We start from the raw sequence: 25,198 nt of genomic DNA, 5'->3' as shown, positions 1-25,198 counted from the left end.
GTAGGAGTGTGGTCCCCCCGCCCACCGAATTGATTGACAGCTGCACGTATTAACGTGTGTAATGAATTACAGCGATTTAGCTTAGCTTTACTTCATCAGCACAGCCGCGTGTCAGAACAATTATAAAGGAAGACACTTCAGTCCCGGTTTGTGGACGTTAAATCAGGTTTATTTTGTAGATTTCCATAACAGATATCCATACAGCAGTGGAGATTAACCTGTATCCTGTCACATTTGAGTGCAAAAAGAGTGCAAAGCTAAACAGGCGCTCTGTCTGTCTGTGTGTGTCTGCTGTGGTGTGTGCGCGTAAACTTTGTGTGACCCTGCCATGCAACTGCACAATAAATACTAATTGGTAAAGTTCTTACTGTAGTATTTCTCACAAACGCTACGTGAGATCTGCTTCCTTTAAATCTGTCTGTTGTCTGATGCTGCCGAGGGAGATTAAGACACGCAGAAAGGCACGTAGAAACGGTGGGCAGGGAGGACTAGCCTTAAAGGAGCAGTACACCTAAACCGTCACCCAGTGAAAAAATGTATAAATAGGAATTTAATAAAAGGTATAATAAAAATCTAATAGGTGTTTTGTGCTGAAACTTTACACACACTTTCTGGAGACACAAAAGACTTGTATTAAATCTGAAAAAAGGGCTAACCTAGGTGCCATTTAAAAACTTCACATTAATTAATTTTAGTTCAGAACTAGCAGTTTGGAGGGCAGACACATTCTGCATACATGTGCATACACATACACAAGCAAATGTAAAACTTCCAAACACTTCCCAAAAAGACACTATATGTGCGTCTTAAATTGCATACTTATGAACAATTCTACACCATTTTGTAGTGTAGTGTAAGTAGTGCATTCAGACTGAAAACTCTAAAAAGAATAAGTGCACTTTGAATACCCAGATGATGCACTTATTCAACTGTTAAAACAGAATGTTGGATACTTTACACACACAACAGCTTCTGCTTTGCTCACGTAGCGGAAGGGGCAGAGCTATCGGGCACTCATATTGGATTAAATTATTTATTTTGGATTGTGAAAGCAAAATCCTCCAACCGCAAAATCCTCCCGATAGTGAATGCGGTTACACTCATGGCAGGTTTCATTTGGTACTTTGGTCATTTATTTCACTAATATGGCAACCGTCAAACCTCATCAGGGAAATGTTAGTGTTCCATTTGGGATGACACAACATTCATGTACTATGCTGTTGAGTGTGTACATAAGTGCATAGTGGATATGGTGCCTTTGCATGTTAGACTGTTTGTCTCTCCTTATCCTGAAGTTTACAAAATTTTGTATCCGGTGCATATTAAGACAAGATGATTGTCATGAACAGAGGATGACCTCAACACCTTTCTTAAGCATGCAAAGGTGTAAGCTAAGGGCTCACTATTTGGCTTGGGAGGATCAAACAATCATATTTTCAATAAGCGCGTTATGTCACAGGTAAAAGGAACTATCATCATTTGAAACCTTCACATTAATTCATTTTAGTTCTGAACAAAATGACAGTAATGTTGAAATATTTTAGTGCAGTATTTTTTAAACATTTTAAATTAATATGCAAAACATGCATGCACACACACACATACACACTTGTATATATGGTTCATGATGACTCTATAGGTGTAATGTATTTTATACTGTAAACTACCTCCTAAATATCAAAATACCAAATTAAGTATGATTTTTAAGCTTTTGAATTACGAGTGCACTGGTTAAGTCCTCATAAACCACCATAACAGTGTCTGAGTGCCTGATCATCAAGTAGCCAGTTAAATTAATTTAATATAATTAGAATTCCTTACATTTATATAGCACTTTTCTGGGCACTCAAAGTGCTTTACACATTTTTTGGGAGAATCTTCTCATTCACCACCAGTGTGTAGCATCCACCTGGATAAAGCAATGACAGCCATATTGCGCCAGACCACACACCACACACCAGGGGTCTCATGTATGAAGACTTGCGTTGAATCAGTATTAAAACACTGCGTATGGACAAAGCTGTAAATGTGCATACACAGTAAAAAATTCAGATTTATCAAACACTGCGTACGCGAAATCCCATGCATATTCTCTTTGTACATGCAAATTAACGTGAAACTGAGTGCACGTGAATGAGCGCAAAACCCCTCCCTGCCTCCTCCCTCTAATAAATATGGTAATGACTGTACTTTGGCAAAACCAAACAAAAATTCAATAGAAAAAGCAAGCAAGAAAGAAGAGAAACTTCACAGAATGTGAACTGGAGATGCTCCTACCAGAGGTAGACCGGAGAAAAACTGTTATTTGCGAGTTTGTCCACCGGAATTAATAACAAAAGAAAAAAAATAGAGTAGGAGAGTTTAGCTGATCACTACAAAGACACTTTGTAGTGTGCAATTTAACATAATTGCTTCTAGAAGCCGCCAATGGAAATAAAACAAACACACACAAGAAATACACGTACGCCAGATATTAAGTTGGTGTGGACCAACACACATTCTCACGTTAATTTCATCATTAGTAAATCCAAACGTGAGCGTGAAATCTGGCGTATGCAAAGTTTTAGTGCGTTCGCATCATTGATACACGAGGCCCCTGCTGATTGGTGGAGATGAGAAATAGTGATGAAGCCAATTATGATATGAGGATGGTTAGGAGGGCATGATGGACAGAGGCTGGTGGGCAAATTGGACCAGGATGCTGGGGTTAAACCCCTACTCTTTTTCGAAGGACATCCTGAGATTTTTTTTTAATGACCACAGAGAGTCAGGACCTCGGTTTAATGTCTCATCCGAAAGACGGCGCTCACTGAGCAGTATTGAGTCCCCATCAATATACTGGGGCATTAGGATCACACAGACCACAGATTGAGTGCCCCCATCTGGTTTCACTAACACCACTTCCGGCAGTAACCTAGCTTTCCAATGTGGTCTCCCATCCAGGTACTGACCAGGCAGTCCTGCTTAGCTTCAGTGGGCAAACATGGGAGAGTTGCAGAGAGCTAGCTGCCGGCATAAAATTATGGAATCTCATATCACGCAGGCTGTTTATGCAGCATCATGATAGTTAATACACAATATTATATGCAACAGTTTCCTTTCATGTGGAAAAAGTGTCCCAAAACAGGACAAAGCTACTCTGAAACTCAACATCAAGAAATTTTAACAGAATTTGCATACAACGAATCATTTTACAATATAATTAAACAGCAACTGAATGAAATAACGTTTGCTACAGGAAAATACTAAACTAGAAGCTTGTGTAGCACAGATTATAGAGGAAATTGACAGCCAATCTAAACTTGACTGCAAAATAAAAAAAAATCCAGAGATGCAAGAGAAAAAAAATGGAAAATGGAAACTGTGTGGCACACTTACTGTAGCAGTCATGCTGACAAATATCTCTATGGATCTCACTTTGCATGGAGAGCCACCATGTATTTTGCTGGGTCAGGAGCTTACCCACAATGCAGGGTACATATTCTTTGGTATAAAAGTGAGCGCTTCAAAGGGACTGTGTCAGTGTAGCTGACACAACCACTCGGTCCTGAGGAGCAACTAGCAAAACTGTGACTATGGCCAGAGTAAGTTATGCAATCTAACAGGTTCAACAACTCACTAACTGAACAATTTTAGATGAATTAAAAATAAAAGAATTACAAACTATATGTAGATAAATGAGATTCATTTAGTTGATGAAAAGAGATATTATAAAATGCAAAACATTTATGGAGGTACTAGTTGTTTTTGTGGCTAAATTACTAACGTTGTCTTTTCAGGTCATCTTCTACGAGGAAAGGAACTTCCAGGGTCGCTCTTATGAGTGCACTGGAGACTGCGCTGACATGTCCCCTTACATGAGCCGCTGTCACTCTTGCAGAGTGGAGAGCGGCTGCTTCATGATGTATGATCGTTCCAACTACATGGGAAATCAGTATTTCTTCAGGAGGGGAGACTATGATGATTACATGTCTATGTTTGGAATGAATGACTGCATCAGGTCCTGCCGTATGATCCCTATGGTCAGTATATTATTTATGAATTTGCAAATATTCTCATAACTTTAATAGCCTTTGAAAAAAAAAACATATTTATTGTAACATTTTAACACTATTAAAAAACATTTCTGAGAATTTCTGCACGTGCAACTTAAATATGACTGGCTTCTGTTCAAACTACAGCACAGGGGATCCTACAGAATGAAGATCTATGAGAGGGAGAACTTTGGAGGTCAGATGTACGAGATGATGGATGACTGTGACAGCATCCAGGACCGTTACCGAATGTCTCACTGCCAGTCCTGCCATGTGATGGATGGCCATTGGCTCATGTTTGAGCAGCCCCACTACAGAGGCAGGATGTGGTATTTTAGGCCTGGAGAGTACAGAAGCTTCAGAGATATGGGAGGCATGAGATTCATGAGCATGAGGCGGATTATGGATTCATGTTACTAATGTTCCAAGGATTCATTAAAATTTGTCTAAATTAATTATTTGCCTGATTGTATAACTTAAATATTCAGTTATTTTTATTATAGTTCATTAAGTTATTTTACAACACAAACACTCAATTGCTATTTTTCATGCCAATTTTGCACGACTATTAAGCGGTTAAAGTTTATTTATACTGAAAAACAAAAGTATATTCATGAACATCACGTCCATGCACCAAAGTGTTATGTGCACAAAATAAATGAATAAATAAATAACAAAAATAAATAATAATAATAATTATTATTACACAGATATAAAAAGATTTTATGGTCACTATGCATTGTATACTGTAGGCTAGACTGATGCATGTTCATGAAGGCAGTACTAGTAGCAATTTGTTTTGTGAAAAAGACAACTGGACATCTGTATTTGAAAGGATGAAGGATTTAGACAAAAGTGAATATACATCACAAAAAAGAAGGAAGGTTAGGCATATGACTACCAAATCAATTTCATGGTTTCTATTCTCTTTAGTTTTAGTGTACTTTGCATGTGTAGTGCTTATAGTCTCTTTTCAGAGATCACCACAGCGGAATAAACCAACTATTCCAGCATGTGTTATGCAGCGGATGCCCGTCTGATTGCAACCCAGTACTGGGAAACACCCATACACACATTCACACACACACTCATACACTATGACCAGTTTAGTTTATTCAATTCACCTATAATGCATGTCTTTGGAATGTGGGGGAAACCGGAGCACAAACCCACTCGAATGAGGGGAGAACATGCAAACTCCACACAGAAATGCCAACTGACCCAGCCGGGACTTGACTAAGCCGGGACTTGAACCAGCGACCTTCTTGCTGTGAGACGACAGTGCTACCCACTGAGCCAATACTGAAAAATATGCCACAACAACAGTGAAGTGACCCAGACACAAATCTTGATTCAACTCACAACTCTCATATTTGTTTTAACAGGATAAATAGGTAAGTTCCATTAAAGGTACAATAGGAGATATTGGAAAATGCTAACATTAGCCTGAAAGCTCTGAAAGCAAATCAACATCCAAAACCATGCCTCACAACAACATTGCTCTCTGTCTGAACCTTTTCCGCGAATGCACCAATGATTTAAGGCTTTCTGCGCAAACAGTGTGTACAGAGGACAGTAATGTTCGGACTGAATGTTTTGATTGACAAACTTTTCTTTGTCCTACACCTTACACAGAATATTAAACATATAAATACATTTGGACTACTTAATTTAATGATTGCTATTACGATATAAAGAGATTTTCAATGAGCTTAAAAAACTAATTTCTGAAGACAATCCCCTACTGAACCTTTAATTAATGTTTCTAAATTTTGTCACTCTTTTGTTTGTTTTTTTAGGTCTCCGAATCCTTTCCTTTGATTTCCAAATAAGGCTTATTAAGGCAAATAATCAAAAGTTTTCAAGTTTACTTTAATTTGGCGTTTGATTTACTTTAATGAGGTTGAATGTTAACCCTTAATTTATTGTTAAATCAGTAAATTTAACTAAATTTAATAAATCAGTGTTCAATACTGTATTTTGTCTGTTGGGAAAAAGTTGTCTCCATCCCACTGGAAAATGAAGAAAGTTAAATTGTCCTCCTACTGTTCGCAGAGTTCAATAAACTTGTGCTTTGTTTCACAGACATTCCAAAAAACAAAACTCCATCGGCTCACAGTATATTTTCATTTGAATGAAATCATATTATTTAGCCAATTTTCTGACAATACGTAAATAGTTACATTTCTTTATAAGATTGGGTTTCTCCTCCCTAGTGTCCATTCTACTCCACTCTTTTAATCTTGGGTAATGTCGGCCTGCAGATTTGGCTGTAAATCCACGCTAAATTTGAGCAAAGTTAAAAAGAAGAATTGCAAAACACCATATGACATTGACACCACTGAGGAAGCAGGAGGCAAAGAAGACTAAGGATGATATACAAAAGAAGTTCGTAAGTGCATAAGCATGTTAATATGTTTAAACTGTTCTCTGATTCCGACATAGAAGATATGAAGATTAGGTAAGTGCAAAATATTCTCCAGAAACTGTTTACATGTCTATTTACAACCCTAGCAATTGGTTTGCTGTTTTACCTTATTTGCAAGTGATATGAATATTAATGCTCTCATGCTCCTGTCAGATTCTGATGTTCACATAGCCTTACGCACACACATGCAAAAAAATAATACTTCATTGTTTTAACAAATTGATCATATGCCTTGTCAAATGATAATTGTTTCAAATTAAGTGTTGTAGAAAGTCACATTAACTAGGAGCAAATGAGCTCTGTTAGCAATCTGATAACATAGCTTGCTTCTAATAAGAAGTTCAGATTTTAGCCCTGATTTTCACCTGCCAACAGGTTGTGAAATCACAGACAAATGCCCAGAATTGGAAGCAAAACAGTGCTTGTAGTCATGCTGTGTGTATCCTCCTGTCGCTGATCCATTGTGCAGTGTGAATACAGCAGCAACCCCATGTCTTGCAGTGTGAAAATGAATAGACAACTTCATCAAATCATGCAGTGCGAACAACTGAAGTTGTGTGTTGTTGAAATACAGGCTCAAACTATAATTCTGGGAATAATATATTTATTTAAAAAGCTGAACGAATTTATAACCACTCTTTCCTATATTTAACATTCTGACAAGCTGTAATGAGATTCTATGATTCGATTTCACGAGTTACTTATTAATACCTCAGAGTTGCTGAAGAGAAAACTGTGGTGTATTATAGTATAATATTGATGTAGAAAGGATGATTTGGTAATACTGGGTGATTTACTTATATTACTATGGTTGTTGTGTTACCGTATCAACTGTGCAATTACCACAACAGATTAATTCAAGCATTTTGCTTGTTTTAAAGGGCACCTATGGTAAAAAATCTACTTTCCAAGCTGTTTGGACAGACATTTGTGCATGTATGGTGTATAGACTGTCAAATTGGGGTGATATAAGCACACCCAGTGCTTTTTTTTCAATTTAACAACATAAAAAACGGTGGAACAATTGGAGCTGTTTTCAAATCGACCGCTACCTGACGTAGGAGAGCGGTCCCCCCGCCCACCAATATTGATTGACAGGCGTGTCATCATATCCTCAGTTTGTTAATTTACGTCAATTCAGCGTAAGACGAAGCAATATCACTAAAGGAACACCCTAGCTCTATTTTTAGATGCAAGGCTCCTTGGGCTCAACACAAGAGCAATATTCTCCACATTATCGCTCTAATCAGAATTATTGGTTGTATCTTTAGGTAGGTTTGCAAACATGTGTAGTTCTCATTGAGTGTACCTTATACTTCAGCCGTTTGCATTTCTCGCGATCCCAGAAGCTCCCTGTGATCTTAACTAGCATGCATTTTAGAATTCTAATCATAGGTTTCTATCAGGGTACACTCAAGTCGACGGCTGGGTGCCGCGGACCACTGCAGAAACCTATGTTTAGAATTCAAAAATGCGTGGCGCAACGATTCGGGACACTTCATGCTTCTGGTCCGCCACAGAGAGTGTCTGGTGTGCCGTGTCGCGGCTTCGAGCGGTGCATCCGGTGCCTCAGTCAAAGTTAATTCAGTGTGCATGGTTATTAGTTTCTGTGTACAAGCTCGGCACTTGAAACTAGCACACAGTTGGCTGTAAAACTGTACAAAGACACAAATGATTTTGTACTCTCTGCTTGGTCTGTGTCAGAGTCGTACATGTACGACTGAATGGTGATCCTCTCTCTCCTTCTCCGTCTGCCTGTCAGACTCTGTTGCAAACGCAGAGCGGGTGAGCTCATGGCCCCGCCCCCTTGTTACGTTGGCGGGAAGCCGAAACTAATTTACATGTGAAGCAACACACCCATAAATCAGCGAACTGTGGACACGCCCCCAACATGACACTTTTTAACACATTATAACAAAAAAATCTGAATTGTGTTTTGAACTGAACCTAAACTGGCACACTCAGAAGAACCATAATATTAATCTTAAATCATAAAAAAGAGGTAAACTATGTTCCCTTTAAGGAAAAAACTTTTTGCTTTACTATATAAAATGGCTCTTGATTTGGGAAATTTTTAGATATTTGAGCATGTAGTATGGTTCAAATGCATCATAGTATTTACTATAAATTACAATAGCATTTTGTCATGTGGGTACATAGGAAATATGTTAAACCACCTCAAACTTAAAACATATTTCCTTATGTTTATGATTGTCATCCCACTATGAAACATTGTAGCCAGCCAAATGTAAGGCATGGATGTTAATGATACAAAGCGTTATGTAGTGGTCAGTGTTATGCTCTGACTCATATTTTTCTGTGATCTTTTGTTTAAATAAGATTTATAGAAAACAAAAAATTGCTATTTTCCCATCCATACATGCAAATTAACTTTATTTGGAAAACTGGAATAATCACATAAAAGATGTGCGAATAAAGCAGCATTTCCATCCAAAATTGACACTTTCTGATTAACTGGCACCAAATATCAACAGTAAAAACAGAATTTGCTGCAGTAGGAGAAACTGCGTCAATCTACTCCTTATTAATAAATGACTTGTGCCTCAGAAGACAATGCTGACACGCAATGAACGTGTGATGGCATTTGAAGGCGTGAGACGCGGAGCACAGATGCGCTTGAAAGTTCTGAGATGATAATATAATAACATGGTTAAGGCGTTTTAGAATGACCAAAACAACATTTCAGATGTTTTACAATGTGCTCAGCCTGCTGGTTTGTCTATTCATACAAATTTTTATCATCACATGATCTCTTAAAACAAAAAACCATATCCTTTTTTAATGCGCATACTGGTATTTGTTTGGTAAAAGTGTTTGCATCTCATTTTATGCACATCTTTTCTCATTGAATAAAAAGTTTATCCTACTCAATTATGCGCATATGTTTTTTTATGCTCATTTTCAAGATTTATGTGCATCATGGCCTTTCCATCAAACGATTTTTATGCGCATATCCAAAAGACGCATAAAAATAGGTGGAAGGAAACATAATTACTGATGTTTGAGGCTTATGGTATATTATTTCCATGTGCTCAACTCTTATTATTCAACTATTTCTAACTATTTTATTTCACCAATTACAGGAGAAAACCCTTCATCCATATAATAACTAGATTATATCATATTCCCACACAGATGCTGAAAAGTCAGTAGACTAAACATCCAGACAGACATTTGAACATTTGTACAAAAAACCTAGTAAATTACTTCCACAAGTGTAGGGTCAGAAATATTCTAAAGAACAATCGACAGGAAAATGACAAAAGAATGTATTTTGGTCCTATGATGGCCTCTGTGCCAACTTGCACAGTCAGGAATTGACTAACAATAGCTACTATGTAGTCTTTAGTCTTGGCCTAGTATAAAGGTACAGGTGACAGCAGTCAGTCAACAAGCAGAATTGGCTTCAGAGTCTCCTTTGTGGAACCGCAAGGATCATCTAGCGCAACCATGATGGGCAAGGTAAACATCATTCCTGCTGAGATTTACATACGGTTAAACTACACTTATTTGACTTTGAATGTTTTAATTTAAACAACTAAAACAACAACTTTGAATTTTCAGGTCGTCTTCTATGAGGACAGGAATTTCCAGGGTCGCTCTTATGAGTGTATGGGCGACTGTGGTGACTTCTCCTCCTACATGAGCCGTTGTCACTCTTGTAGAGTGGAGAGTGGCTGCTGGATGATGTATGACCAAACCAACTACATGGGAAGTGGATATTTCTTCAGGAGGGGAGAGTATGCTGATTACATGTCTATGTTTGGAATGAACAACTGCATCAGGTCTTGCCGTATGATCCCCATGGTAAGATTTATTTAATTATTTAATGCATTTATTTGCTTATTTGGTTTAGACAAAAATATGACACTAAATTGACTTCTCTTTAACTACAGTACAGGGGATCCTACAGAATGAGGATCTACGAGAGGGACAACTTCATGGGTCAGATGTATGAGATGATGGATGACTGTGACAGCATCCAGGACCGTTACCGCATGTCTCACTGCCAGTCCTGCCATGTGATGGACGGCCACTGGCTCTTTTATGACCAGCCCCACTACAGAGGCAGGATGTGGCACTTCGGGCCTGGACAGTACAGGAACTTCAGCAATTATGGTGGCATGAGGTTCATGAGCATGAGGCGTATCATGGACTCTTGGTACTAGTGTCCCTGATGTACTAGTAATGTTTAAATAAAATAAATTGTCACCAACTTTGTGCTTTGACATTGAATACCACATACATTTTCCTGACTAATGCATACAGAAATACACCTGAACTAAAAAAGCTCACTCACTGTCATTTGGCTTATTCCCTGCTTTACCAGGAGTCACTACATTTGGATGAACCACTAATTACTCTAGCATAACTTTTACCTGTGGACGCCATTCCTGTCACAAACCAGCACTGAGAGTACAACCCACAGTGCTGGGAAACATCCACATAATTAAAATACATTTAATTTAACTTGATTTATCATAATTTTCTCCGAACAACTGAGTGCAGTTTCAGTAGATTGACAGCAAAGTAGTAACAGTGGCTACTATCGTCCATTACTAATATTTGTTACTTGATTACATCATTAATCAAAGATGGCAGACAATAGCTATGTTTCCTACCAAAAATGCGAAATAACTTTATACGCAAAACAGTTTTATTGCTTAAAAGTCGTGCGAATAAAGCAGCGTTTCCATCCAACGAGTCAAAGCGAACAACATCATCACTTCCTGATTATCTGGCACCAAATATCAGCAGTAAAAATGTCATTTGCTGTGAAAAGAGAAGAGAATAACTGGCTTAATTGTAAGAATAATTGTAACTTAATCTATGCTGTTTTATTTTAGATGTTAATATACTATATCTGCAGTGATTCAACATGAAGCAGAATATGGATGAAATTATAAGTTGTTATAATCAGTGTTTTCTAATACAATAAGTGTTTTCCAAAATTGGCCCATATTGCTAATATGTTTTCGCATTTATGAAATTACAGTTACTGTTCCTTTAATAAGCTTTATTGTTATTACAATACAATTAGAACTGATATAAATAGTATAACATTTCAGTTAAAAGGAAGCACAACATTCCATATTTTCAGATGTGACTATGTCTCATTTTATACCTTTATTACATGGTGTCCACGTCTGTGGACAGTTAAATTCATTCATTCATTCATTTTCTTTTCGGCTTAGTCCTTTTATTAATCTGTGCCTTTATCTATCCAGCATGTTTTGCACAGTGGTTGCCCTTCTAGCTGCAACCCAACACTGGGAAACACCCATACACTTCCATTCACACACATACACTACGGACAATTTAGCTTACCCAATTCACCTGTATCGCATGTCTTTGGACTTGTGTGTGAAACCGGAGCACCCGGAAGAAACTCACACAAACGCATATTTACATATCTGTATTATAAGAATGGGATTGAACTCAACAATTCATAAAACAAATACCATGCAACAAAACAAAACTTTTCTAATCTGAGATCTATAAAAAAATGTCATTTGTTCAGCTCTCCCAATCACTCATCCTGAGTACCCCTATTTCCCCTCTACTTCCCCTTACTCAACAAACTGAAAACCCATGCTGATATCCATGGTATATTTCATTTGTACTTATATATGTATATATATGTATATACATGGTATATTTCATACAGTATTTTTCCTTTTATGTCTGAAAAAGTGCTAAATTTTCTTTTGGATACTGGGATTTCTTGGTCAGGTATGCATCTCAAAATCTTATGATATCTTATGATATGAGTTCATATTTAGCTTATGAATCATTATAAATCGAATTTCGAATGCTGTCTCAGGAGAGAGCCCTGAGTTTTTAAGATCCTTGAGCCCAGGGCTCCCTCCTGTTTGCAGGGCAAGAGAGTAGTTTGAGTTCAGGTACTATAGGTCTCCAGAACTCCCCCTTATTTAGGGCTAATGACAAATTAGGAATTGCTATGTAGAGATTTACTGCTGGTTAAGAGCTCGACTATAGTGCCAACTTAGATAGACAAAGACAAAGGCGAAGACAACTGAAGTAAGAAACTCATTTTTAGTAATAGTGACTTAGGAATCATTTGATTAGTAAATCATACGTTAGATAATGCGGGACCAGCAATGATCATCATAAGCACGTGCTCCTCTCGAAATTAATTTATAAATAAATACATAAATAAATCTCACTTCTGAATCAGCTTATGTTTTAATTAAGTAATTGGCATTATGCATTCTTACGTGACAATTTAATCATTATACATGATTTAGTTTGGATTCAGCTGCACGGTGGCTAAGTGATTAGCACAGTTGCCTCACAGCAAGAAGGTTGCTGGTTTGAGTCCCGGCTGAACCAGAAGGCATTTCTGTGTGCAGTTTGCATGTTCTCCCTGTGTCTGTATGGGTTTCTCCCAAGTTCTCTGATTTCCCTTATAGTCCAAAGACATGTAATTTAGGTTAATTGGATGAATTAATTTGGATGAATGGGAGAGTGTGTTTCCCAGCACTAAAGTTTGTATTCTGAGTGCTGGGTTGTGGCAGAAAGGGCATCCGCTGGTAAAACATATGCCAGAGTAATTGGCAGTTCATTCCACTCTGGTGACCCCTGATAAAGCAGGGACTACACCGAAGGAAAGTTATTGAGTGAGTAAGAATTTTGAATTCTTCTGAAATTATTTACATCTAGTAGATCAATTATTCTGCCATTACAACAAGTCAGATTGGAGTCAGATTGAAATGAAACAAAAATATTATCAAATTATTAACCATGAAGTTAATTTTACAGAAGCATAAAAATAAATTTCAGCACGAGAATTTAGCATTTACCCACACCATTGGATACTATTGTTAGGCCAATGGGTGGCACTTTATTGTACAATATTGGATTGGTTTGTGCTCTGACATGCACTGTTAACTGTTGGACCTTATATAGACAGGTGAATGTCTTTCTAACCATGTCCAATCCACTGAATTGATCACAGGTGGGCTCCAATGAAGTTGTTTAATCCAGTTTAAGGATTATCAGGGGAAACTGGATGCACCTTAGCTCAATTTTCAGTGCCATGGCAAGGGCCATGAATACCTATGTACATGTGCTTTTACATTTTGAAAAAATTTCAAATATTTCCAACAAACTTCTTTCATATTTTCATTATGATGTATTATTTGTAAAATTGTGAAAATAATTAACTGAATCCATTTTGGAACAAGGAATTTTGGAACATAATAAATAATGGAAAATTTGAATAGCTGTAAATGAAGAGTTTAGATGCAAAACCCTCTAAATCCATTAGATCTCTTTTCTTGTAAATGAGCATTTTCTATCAGCCTCTGATTAGGTTCAGAAGTTTCATTTGATATGTAATGACAAGGTTATTAGCTAGTAAATAAAATACCCTTTTTTCATGTCACTATAGACAATTCTCAGTTTTTTAACAAGGTAAATTTTCTTTTGCGTCTAAACCAGCTAAATCCACCAGTGATTTTTATGCAAAACCCTATTGTCCACCTATTGAGACAAGACAGTGTAATGAGTTGAAAAACCACTAAAGATGCAATTAGAGATTATTTTATCAAACATAAAACACTTTACACAGACCACCTGAAGTTAAAAATACATCAGTCAAGTAAGTGGCGGTTCATTCCACTGTGGTAACTCCTGATAAACCAGGGACTAAGCAGAAGGAAAATGAATGAATGAAATCTGTCAAGTGCATTAATCAATGTTAATCAATGTCAATTAATCAATGTCTATTAATCAATGTCAATTTTAACATTAAAATTGACATTAAATAAATTCTAACAATCTCTTGTCATTTCTGATATTTGGGATTTGAATTTAATGTAAGTAGAGCAATGTAAACAAGAATCAGAAAGAGCTTTAGAAAGAGCTTTATTGCCAGGTATGTTCACACATACGAGGAATTTGTTTTCGTGACAGAGCTTCTACAGTGCAACAGGATAACAGAGACAGGACAAAAACAGATAATAAATATATTTTAAAAAAAATAGAAGTAAGTAGTGAGTGCAAATATACAGATTGACAAGTGTATGTACGTGTTTATTACTATATACAACGTTATATGTGCAGCTGTTATGTAAAAATTGGCATGTAAGTGTGTGGTTAAATAAGTGTATATGTGTATAAAAGTGTATGGCAAGTAGTGATGTTGGTTCCACAATTATTATCATCAAGTGTTCATGAGATGGATTGCCTGAGGGAAGAAACTGTTTCTGTGTCGGGCTGTTCTGGTGTGCAGTGCTCTGTAGCGTGTTAGAGCTTGTTAGATTCAAATAATGTAGTGTAAAAACATTGTGCAACATCAATATCTGTGCATTGTCCATTACTAATAACAATTATTTAATTTATTAAAGTAATATAAGTAAAGTATAGTATTATACATTATATTTATCTTTTAAAACATAGCTTGCATTAGCAAATAAACCACAAGGTAGGCCTACTGTGCAAAAAAGAGTATGTCTCTCAGAATCTGTCATTTAATCATCCTCACTATACTCAAGGTCTTGGTCTTTTTTTCATCTCTTGTTTATCCTGTTAGCACCCATGCAGATTAAAAGAACAGCATCTTAACTTTGTCTTTCGTGAAATGAAGTTGCTGTTGAATATATTGTAAATCGGACTCATTCAAGGTTGTGCAAACAAACGTTATGAATGCATGCTACACTTCCGACTGTACAGTGTGTTTACTATTTCTCAATATGCACAGTGAGGCGTACAGTTTTGAGGTAAGGGACATTTTCATTTGCCATTCACTGACAGTTGGACAGGCTCGTGCAGCTCATCAAACTCCGAAATCAAAAGCAGAATAAACCATAAAAAAAATCTCCCCATAAAAGCCAGCGTATCAGCACACAGTTACATTGAAAACATATGATTCGATTTGTGCCGTCATATTAGCTCTCGGGATATAGCGGCTTTTGCTGTCAAAGGAAAGTGGCGTTTAGTGGCTTTTTTAAACAAACTGTTATTTCTGAATGCTCTGATTCCGTGATTTAGATGATTTGAAACAAAACTATTTGTTGAACATGTAGTACGTGCCTAAAGCATTCACTCAAAGTCATTATCTCATTTTTGGTGGAAATGGTGATTAGCGGCTTTTGCATCTGAACTCTTCAAATACTTTCTGGATGCACTAAATAGTTGGGATAAATATGATTTTTAAAAATGACTTCAGATAACAATACAGAGGATACACAATATAATAACAGTATGTATTGCTGGTAATACCTTTACTAAAATTTTTCAAATATTTAATGCACTTTGAAAAATAACTTTAAATGAAGTCTTTAAATGTAGTCCCATTAAATATTAAACAAAAATAAAGGAACAATGGGGTATATGCACACAGACTTTTAAATTCAGTCAGCCAGCCCAAGTGCTGCCGATGAACTGTCACAGAATTACAAAATCGCCATGTTTAAGATTTTTTTAAAAATCAGTGATCTTCACAGCCTGATTGAACTACAAAATAAAGTGGGTCTCAGACTGGACAAGAAACACCGCATTAAATTCCATTACCTCAGTATTTTTAATGGAGTTTCTGGGCTGGACTGCTGCTACTGACGGTGCTAGCATCTACACAGTTTTTCATCTCATTTTATGCTTGAACTAAATGAACGCTTAAGTCTACCATCATCCATGCTATAAAAGGAACCTTACGAAACTGAAAATATTTGCATAAACCTTTCACTATAAGTTTATTGTTGGCTAAAAACACTATCTGTGCATATAGTCCATTTACAGCTATGAGGTAAAGCACATCTTATCTCAAGCTTCTATGGCTAAACATAAGTTTTGAGTTGGTAAAACATGATTTAGCAATTTATAGCAGACTAATGCTGTGATTAATAAAGTTATGAGAAAGAGATTATTTATGATTGAATTACAGAAGTTTATATTGGTGGCTGAGAGAGCTCAAACTCCCTGCAAGTTAAGAAAACAAATACAAATAAAAAAAACACTAACAGATTGAGAAAACATTTTGACATGCACACAAAAATTCTCACAACACATGCAAGTACAGAAACGTGCTGCAGGTTAAGAAAACACATACATATCGACACATGCATTCGGGTGCTCACGGTGACCCGAGTTCGATTCCCGCCTCGAGGCCCTATGCCAATCTTTCTCCTCTCTCTGCTCCCAACACTTTTCTGTCAATCTCTACTGTCCGGTCCATTAATATATATATAGACCTTATAACTGGGTTTGTCACTTTTTGGGGGTCTCCTGACACATTTACATTGTGTTTCTGTATGTGCACATGTTGTGAGAATGCTGTCAAACTAAAGACATTTTATCAGTTTTTTTAGTGCTGTTTATATGCGTGTGGGCGATGCAGTGGCGCAGTAGGTAGTGCTGTCGCCTCACAGCAAGAAGGTCGCTGGTTCGAGCCTCGGCTGGGTCAGTTGGCATTTCTGTGTGGAGTTTGCATGTTCTCCCTGCGTTTGCGTGGGTTTCCTCCGGGTGCTCCGGTTTCCCCCACAGTCCAAAAACATGCGATACAGGTTAATTGGGTAGGCTAAATTGTCTGTAGTGTATGTGTGTGTGAATAAGTGTATATGGATGTTTCCCAGTGATGGTGGTTCATTCGCTGTGGCGACCCCAGATTAATAAAGGGACTAAGCCGAAAAAGAAAATGAATGAATGAATATATGCGTGTGTTTTCATGTGTGCCCATGTTTTTAATTGATTAAGATGTCTTTTATATTTGTTAATGTTTTCTATGGATTTCTATGGATTTTCCTTAACTTACAGCATGTTTAAGCTCTTTATTCACTAATTGTGAATCTAAAATTTAAGTATAAGGAAAGTGCCATTTGTTACAGAGACTTGAGCCTCTGATAGGAAACTAAGTTGTAGTAAGAGTGAAACTATTTGCACTATACTTTACTGGTCAGAAATGCTTTACTGATAAAAATATGCTGAATAAAACTGACAACACGTCTGTATGTTTCCATTTTGTGTGTGTGTGTGTGTTTGTATGGGAGAAAGCGGGAGAGTGAGAGTAGTTTTCAGTAGTTGATAAAACTTAAATTTGTGGCAAAACATGAAAATAGGCTGCCATTTCTATCCATTTACATTTATTTGCTAAACTGATGTTTAAAACAAACCTTTGAAGTAACAGATATCAGTGATATGGCTCTGTGATATGGAACTGTATAATGTGGGACTTGCCTGAAGCTACTTTAGCTCTTAATTTTTCTAAAAATTACTGTACACCTGAGAATGTTCATCAACCACTCAGAATTAAGCATTCAACAGTCCTGTAGTATAAATACATAATAAGCCTTTGTTGTGTTAAACTTGCAAAGTCAGGAACTGACAGACAATAGACATAGTGTACTCTTTAGTCTTGGCCTTATATAAAAGCACAGGTAGCAGTCAGTCAACAAGCAGAATCAGCTTCAGCTTCTCCCCTGTGGAACCACTGAACAACAACCAACGCAACCATGATGGGCAAGGTAAACTCCAGCTAACATTTACATTCAGTGAAATACTCATTTTTAATCGCATTCATATAAATATAATCCAATAAATGCTAACTATGAATTTTTAGGTCATCTTCTACGAGGACAGGAACTTCCAGGGTCGCTCTTATGAGTGTATGGGAGACTGTGGTGACTTCTCCTCCTACATGAGCCGTTGTCACTCTTGCAGAGTGGAGAGTGGCTGCTGGATGATGTACGATCAGCCCAACTACATGGGAAGTGGATATTTCTTCAGGAGGGGAGAGTATGCTGATTACATGTCTATGTTTGGAATGAACAACTGCATCAGGTCCTGCCGTATGATCCCCATGGTGAGTTCCATCAATATATTGCATTGAATTAATATAGAAGCTAGAGATAAAAGTCTTTCAAAAATATACTGTTGGTTTTGATTTATTTAGAAACTTTTGCACTTGAGTTGGGCCAGACAAAACACAATTAATTACTTTTTTCCCACTACAGTACAGGGGATCCTACAGAATGAGGATCTACGAGAGGGAGAACTTTGGAGGTCAGATGTACGAGATGATGGATGACTGTGAAAACATCATGGACCGTTACCGCATGTCTCACTGCCAGTCCTGCCATGTGATGGACGGCCACTGGCTTATGTATGAGCAGGCCAACTACAGAGGCAGGATGTGGTACTTCGGACCTGGAGAGTACAGGAACTTCAGCAACTTTGGTGGCATGAGGTTCATGAGCATGAGGCGTATCATGCACTCCTGGTACTAGTTTTCCATAGTACCAATAAAATAATTTCTTAACAAAAGTAAACATTGTGTCTTGATAATTAGTATTCCACAAAAACACAACGTCTTTGTTGTATTTACTACAAAGTCTTCATTACATTCATTTTGCATCACTATCTGCAGTACTAACTGTCCTAGTCAATAAAATGTATTCACCAGCACAATTTTTTCTCATACACATGTACTTTCACTATCACTATGAGAAATCATTTAATGGTATTTTCTATCATCTCCTAACTTTATACTCACTTCCAAACACAACCCTCAAAGATAACTGTCTGCATTTACAATTTTTATAACACTTTTATTACATTTTTAGCTTTCTGAACTATTGCTAGGTCTGATTTCATCAAAGCGAGTGACAAACATTTAAAGTCTTTCATTAATTAATTCAGTATTATTCACACTTATATACACTGTATACAACACAGGCTCGTTGTGAAATCGTACCCCATATACATTTCTTGAGAGCACGAATTATGTAGCAAGAGCTATGTATGGCTGCATTTTGTCTTTAAAATGAACTATACAAAGCGTCATGATACCGCAGATGGCTTTTCTCCTGTTACCAGAGAGGAGTTGACCACAATGATGGGGTTGGAGTCCAGCGAAGAACAGTTCCAGAAAACAGGTAAAATAAAAACAAAATGCAAAAAATAAAATAAAGAAGTAAATAACAGGGTGAGAACGTGGTAAGATCTGAAAATATGGTAAAAATCAGGCAGGCTTTTCTTTTTCTGGATTGCTTTTGAAAACACTGTCGGTTGGGTTAAAGAAAAAGGGTGATCGGGTCAAGCGGTGCTTTTGAAAACTCTTGCGGTTGAGTTTAGGAAAGGGAGTCGGTGGGGGATTGGTTGGTCGGTCACTCCAACACAATCTCATGGCAATTCGGAACTTTTTGATTTAGTGGCTAATTAGTACAATCTAATTCGTACAATTTAGTACGATTTGCTCATCCCCCAATGACGGTTGGGTTTAGGGGTGGGGTTAGGTGCCACACCTCCTTTTTCATCAGCTGCCTCAGAACATCAGGCACAAATGACACTTGTGAGAGAAATTTGAGATTTAAAAAAAGTGTACACAGCAGCCTCTGGTGAATTCACAAAACAAAACTGCAAAAAAAAGTACCACCTGGGACAGATTTCACACTGTCCAGAAATGTATGAAAGGTATGTACCAATAATGAGCCTGGGTTGACTATATGTATCTGAATAGCCTTGTCTATTGTATGATGTATTAAAAAATGAACATTGAACTTAAATATACAACACTTACACAAATGCACTTCCATAAAGTGCATTCAAACAGTGAATGGGCCAAGCATTTCAGGCCTAGGGCTTCAGTGGCATAAACCATAAACTGATATCATCATATTGATGTCACAGCTATAAAAAACACAAATGTTACACAGAAATGCCGTCTAGGGCATTACATCACAGACAGATACCTGATGTAGTGAAAATGAATGCTATCACTACAATTAAATTACAAATCAATAAAACTCCCACCATGGCACAACACACATCATCATAGCTGAAGCATTTATCTAACATCATGACAAAATAATATTCCACTCAAACATCTTTATTTCTTACAGATAACATTGGTATAAACAAATAAGGAGATTACATGTGTTTTAAAAGTGAGCAAACAATTTAACATGACTTTTACTGCAGAGCATTTTGTCTTCTCAGGTCTTCTCACATCTCACATCATGAGTTTTAACTTATCCTATGAGTCTCATCCTCACACCAAGTCTCCTCGCCAATCTGCCCCTGCCATCTGTGTGACCAGAGGAAAAGACCAGTTAATACAGCTTAACTCAATGTTTGAGATGTTCTTATAGAAACATAAATGTGGCTTTATATATTGCAAATATTATCATAACACAATGTACGTAGACAGTCATTTAAAAAGTCAAAAATTAAAATCTACCTACCTACTAAAGTGTTTTTTCCATCTTTATGATGTGTCTTTCGCAATGCTGTTGCTGAGGTGTGGGGATGTTTTCAACAGTCATTTAGTCATACTAAATTCATTTACTACTGCTTTTAGATTTAAAGCAAATATTTTTCCAGAATGCACTCATAATCTACAGTAATAATACTGTGAAAGTAAGAGTTTTGCATAAAATAAAACTCCCCTGGAGTCTGCATGTGTGCCTGTTGTGCCAATCAGTCATTTGTGTGTGGATTGTGTGCCCTTCAACCCAAAACAAAATGCTTGGAGGTTGCTGCTTCACAATCACTGGCTTAAAGACGACGGAAGCTATTCATTCATTCATTTTCTTTAAGGCTTAGTCCCTCTATTAATCTGGGGTCACCACAGCGGAATGAACCGCCAACTTATCCAGCACATGTTTTACTCAACGGATGCCCTTCCAGCTACAACCCATCTCTGGGAAACATCCATATACACTTATTCACACTCATACACTCAAGACAATTTAGCCTACCCAATTCACCTGTACCGCATGTCTTTGGACTGTGGGGGAATCCGGATCACCCGGAGGAAACCCACACAAACACAGGGAGAACATGCAAACTCCACACAGAAACGCGAACTGACCCAGCTGAGGCTTAAACCAGTGACCTTCTTGCTGTGAGGCGACAGCACTACCTACTGCGCCACTGCGTCACCCAGGCGAAGGCTATAAATTTGTTTATTAAGTGGACGTCAAATCTCTTAGGGTTCTTGTGTATGTACACAGAACAGATGTTATAGTAGGAGAGAGTCTGAGCTTTTTGGTCTCATAAAACAAACAAGTTGTTAAGTCAATGTCTTTCCCTGTATTTTATCAACCACAATGTAGACTTTTTTTACACCTCTTATGTTGTTCCTATTTTAATCAAAGTTTTAAATGTATTACCACTGACATTAACAAATGAGGTAAATAAGAAATCTTTGAGGGAGTCATTCATATCAAGTCACTTAATTAATGATGGAATGAGCTGTTTTGAACAAATCTTAACGAATAATTGGATGACAAAGACATTGCATCCCACCATTTTTTTTGTTTTATTTTAATATAGCCTGTCTTTTTTTGTGTGAAAAAGTTGATGATTAAAATAAATATAAATTTAAGACAAAATATGACATCTAAGATGTGAATCAACTCAAAACACTGAAAACTTAAATATGTTTGATTAACCAATAGAATTGTAATCTAATTAAATAAATGAATTTGGTTCACTGTAGCTTGAACATTTATTAGGCAAGGCAAGTTTATTTATATAGCACATTTCATACACAGTGGCAATTCAAAGTGCTTTACATAAACAGGAATAAACAAAAACAAGCATTAAAAAACAAATAATAAAAAAGATTAAACAGATAAAAACAGATTAAATGTGTTAAAACAGGTTATAAAAGAATGAAAAAGAAAAGAAAGACACAATAGTGCGATCTGTCAGACGTAGCACAGTGCTCATTCAGTAAAGGCACAGCTAAACTGATGTGTTTTCAGTCTTGATTTGAATGTGCCCAATGTTGGAGCACATCTGATCATTTCTGGAAGCTGATTCCAGCAGTGAGGGGCGTAGTAGCTGAAAGCCGATTCACCCTGCTTAGACTGAACTCTTGGAATTTCTAGTTTTATAAGATCCTAAAGATCTGAGTGATCTATTGGGTTTGTATTCAGTGAGCATATCTGTAATGTATTGAGGTCCTGGGCCATTTAGTGATTTATAGACAAGTAATAATGTAGCGCGTACTCAGTGGTGCTCGATTTGCTACTAGTTTAGCACTTTGAAATCGCCTGGACCAACAATCAGAAGGAAAAGGATTCGACTCAAGAGCAAAAAAAAAGGTAAGTAGAATATGTATAAGTATACTTTCACTATTAAACAATTTAAAAGAGAATAAACCAGTCACTGAAATTTTGATAAATTGTCTGTAATAATAAACTCACTCAGATACTTAAAATTTGCAGTAAGTGCAGAAATAACAAAATATAATTTCACAAGTAATTTGAATAATAAGACCACAAAATAAAGATGTCAAAAGTTAAATGCACAGTTCAGAAAATTAAATAGGAAACAGTTTAATTCAAACATCAAAGTCCAGTGTTCCGTTAGGGCTCAGATACTAAAAGTCTGGGCTCTTAACGTTCAGTTCAGTTCGCCAAAAAAATTGAAAAAAAAATATAGCAATGTTCCTCAACGATGAAAAGTTTAATCCAAAAATTGGGGGAAAAAAATATATATAATCCACAAAAATCCAGGAAGCAAAAGTAAAAAAAATATATAAATCAAATGGTTCGATCCTACCAGATTTGATGACTGATCCCTTTGTGTCTCACCAGTCACAAATTGATGGGGTGGCTCACCAGTCCAAACCGGACAGAATGCTCAGGATGGACAGTTCTCAATCACGTCTCTTCAAAGTGGAAAAGAAACAAACAAAAAAAACAAAAAACCCGGCCTTGAAACAACAAAGCCGAATAAAACATTATTTTCAGTTGTCCGAATAAATCATCTTAAACCTAAATTGAATTGTGTGTCTAAATTATTAACACACACACACAGACACAGAACACATATGCTAAGTCACCATGTGCTCGTGTAATACATTGTGGTCTATGTACATAGTTAGCAAAGCTAGCATCCATCTAATACACATTTCACTGGATAAATCATTTTCAACCATAAAACTTTTCAACTAGAACACATCACAAACCTTTAATAATTATATACACACATTTCACACTCATTGCTTCACATTTCACAGTTAGAGCTTTTAAACTTTTAAGTAACTTATGTTCTGAATGTTTTTAATCACAATTCACAGTATATGAACTCAAAATAATAATATACATATCTTGTAAAGAATCAGAACTTACCAAGAAGAAATGTAGATGATAATGAAAGAAGGGAAAAAAAAGGAATAGCAGCAGAGGGAATAGATGTTAAAGTATAATAGATTTGTCAGGTCTCCTCTCACTTTTGTCAGTTGCTAGGTCTCAAACTGTCAAGCATTACTGATAGTTTCTCACAGTATCAAATAAATATGAAGTTATTTGTTAATAATCGCTGGAATATTAAGCCGTGTACATCTATTAAGCTCGCGCTCTCTCGTTCAAATTCAATCGCGTTCTCTCGCACTCTGTCTGGCTGTGCGCGCACTCAACAGGGGCGGAGCTAACTTCCGGTTAACTCCGACTTCAGGTTAAAAGTCTCTCAGGAGTTTTATTCTTTTTCTTCCTATCTTTTACTTGCATAGCAATCAATCTTTAAATTTCTATTTCTTCTTAAGTATTATTGTAAAAATCATTAGATAAATAAATTAAGCAGTCATGTAAGCTAGATTATTGATCTGGGTTACAATAATACTTTAAATCTATTCTGAATGTAACTGGGAGCCAGTGTAAAGACCTGAGGACAGGTGTGATGTGCTCTGATTTCCTGGTTCTAGTCACAATCCTGGCTGCAGAATTCTGGACGAGCTTTTATTACACAAACTACTGAAAAAAGCTGACCCCCCCCCCCCCCCCCCTGATTGGTTAAAGCATTGTTTCCCAACCTTATTTCTCTCTTGACCTCTACATGCTTTCACATCCCACTGCAATTTTGAAATGAACCCACTATTTATTGCGGGTTGGTAATTTAAACTAAGCAAGACTAAATTAAGAATTCACGCAATAAGGTCACATACAAAGTCAAAGTAAATGCACAAATGCATTAGTTGCAAATGTATAGAATTAACCTCAATCACGACTTCTGCACAAGTTCAAGAACAGGAAGAGTGGGTTCAGACTAGACTTGCAAAGGACAGTGTTTTTAAAAAATATTGAATTGTTTTGCCCTGCTCCTGTGCTACATTTCTGTTAGACTTGAGTAAGTAGAAATGTGACCCGGTTGATTGTAACTATGGTGATGTCAAAGCATTGTGCATCTTGTTGCTTCTGTGAGTTTATTTATTTGCCTTTTTAACTTATTTTTGCAATTATCCATTTGATAATTTTATGCCAACACCCACACCCACATTCACCTACCAAATCCTGTCCCAATTTCAACAGGTTCAGGAGTCCAGATCTCTAGTTAAGATGAGCAGTCCAAAACACCTGCTGACAGCCGTATGCAGCAGCAAAAAAATAAAAAAGGGTTATTAAACCAATCGGCAAAATCGAATAGTAAACACATGGTAATATTGTATTATTTGTTGCTTGTTATTTGTTATATTACACATTTTTACATTTATTAAGTTGGTTTTATTAATAACAACTGGCAGACCTCCTGCAATACCATTATTTAATGCTACAGATGCTTTTAGTAATGATTCTGAATGCCTCCAGGCATATCTCTTAATGCTGGCTGAAATATGACTGGTTAAGAGCTCTAAATAAACATACACTACTAGAAACAGCACAACCAAGAAAAATGCTATGAAATGAAGTGAAAAGACTATTTGAAATAAATACATGAAATTTCATGGAAAAATATATTCAAAATATAC

The 25,198-nt window shown here is 36.8% G+C and overlaps 3 protein-coding genes across 3 annotated transcripts; all 3 read left to right on the top strand.

The window, feature by feature from the left end:
* The first annotated feature begins 3,728 nt into the window (after nt 1-3,728).
* Nucleotides 3,729-4,454, top strand: LOC130234649 (gamma-crystallin M2-like). Its single transcript, XM_056464888.1, has 2 exons — nt 3,729-4,022; nt 4,182-4,454. The coding sequence occupies exons 1-2, from the start codon at nt 3,729-3,731 to the stop codon at nt 4,452-4,454; spliced, it is 567 nt and encodes a 188-aa protein (XP_056320863.1).
* Nucleotides 4,455-9,933: 5,479 nt separating this feature from the next.
* On the top strand, nt 9,934-10,652 carry LOC130234901 (gamma-crystallin M2-like). The gene is made up of 3 exons (XM_056465233.1): nt 9,934-9,945; nt 10,048-10,290; nt 10,380-10,652. Exons 1-3 carry the CDS (start codon nt 9,934-9,936, stop codon nt 10,650-10,652), a joined length of 528 nt encoding a protein of 175 aa, XP_056321208.1.
* A 7,302-nt stretch (nt 10,653-17,954) lies between these two features.
* Nucleotides 17,955-22,294, top strand: LOC130234904 (gamma-crystallin M2-like). The gene is made up of 4 exons (XM_056465235.1): nt 17,955-17,966; nt 18,062-18,304; nt 18,456-18,721; nt 22,276-22,294. Exons 1-4 carry the CDS (start codon nt 17,955-17,957, stop codon nt 22,292-22,294), a joined length of 540 nt encoding a protein of 179 aa, XP_056321210.1.
* Nucleotides 22,295-25,198: the final 2,904 nt, after the last annotated feature.

The sequence above is a fragment of the Danio aesculapii genome, chromosome 9 (assembly GCF_903798145.1).
Source record: "Danio aesculapii chromosome 9, fDanAes4.1, whole genome shotgun sequence".
Classification (NCBI taxonomy): domain Eukaryota; kingdom Metazoa; phylum Chordata; class Actinopteri; order Cypriniformes; family Danionidae; genus Danio; species Danio aesculapii.
This window is presented reverse-complemented; position numbering and strand designations above follow the sequence as displayed.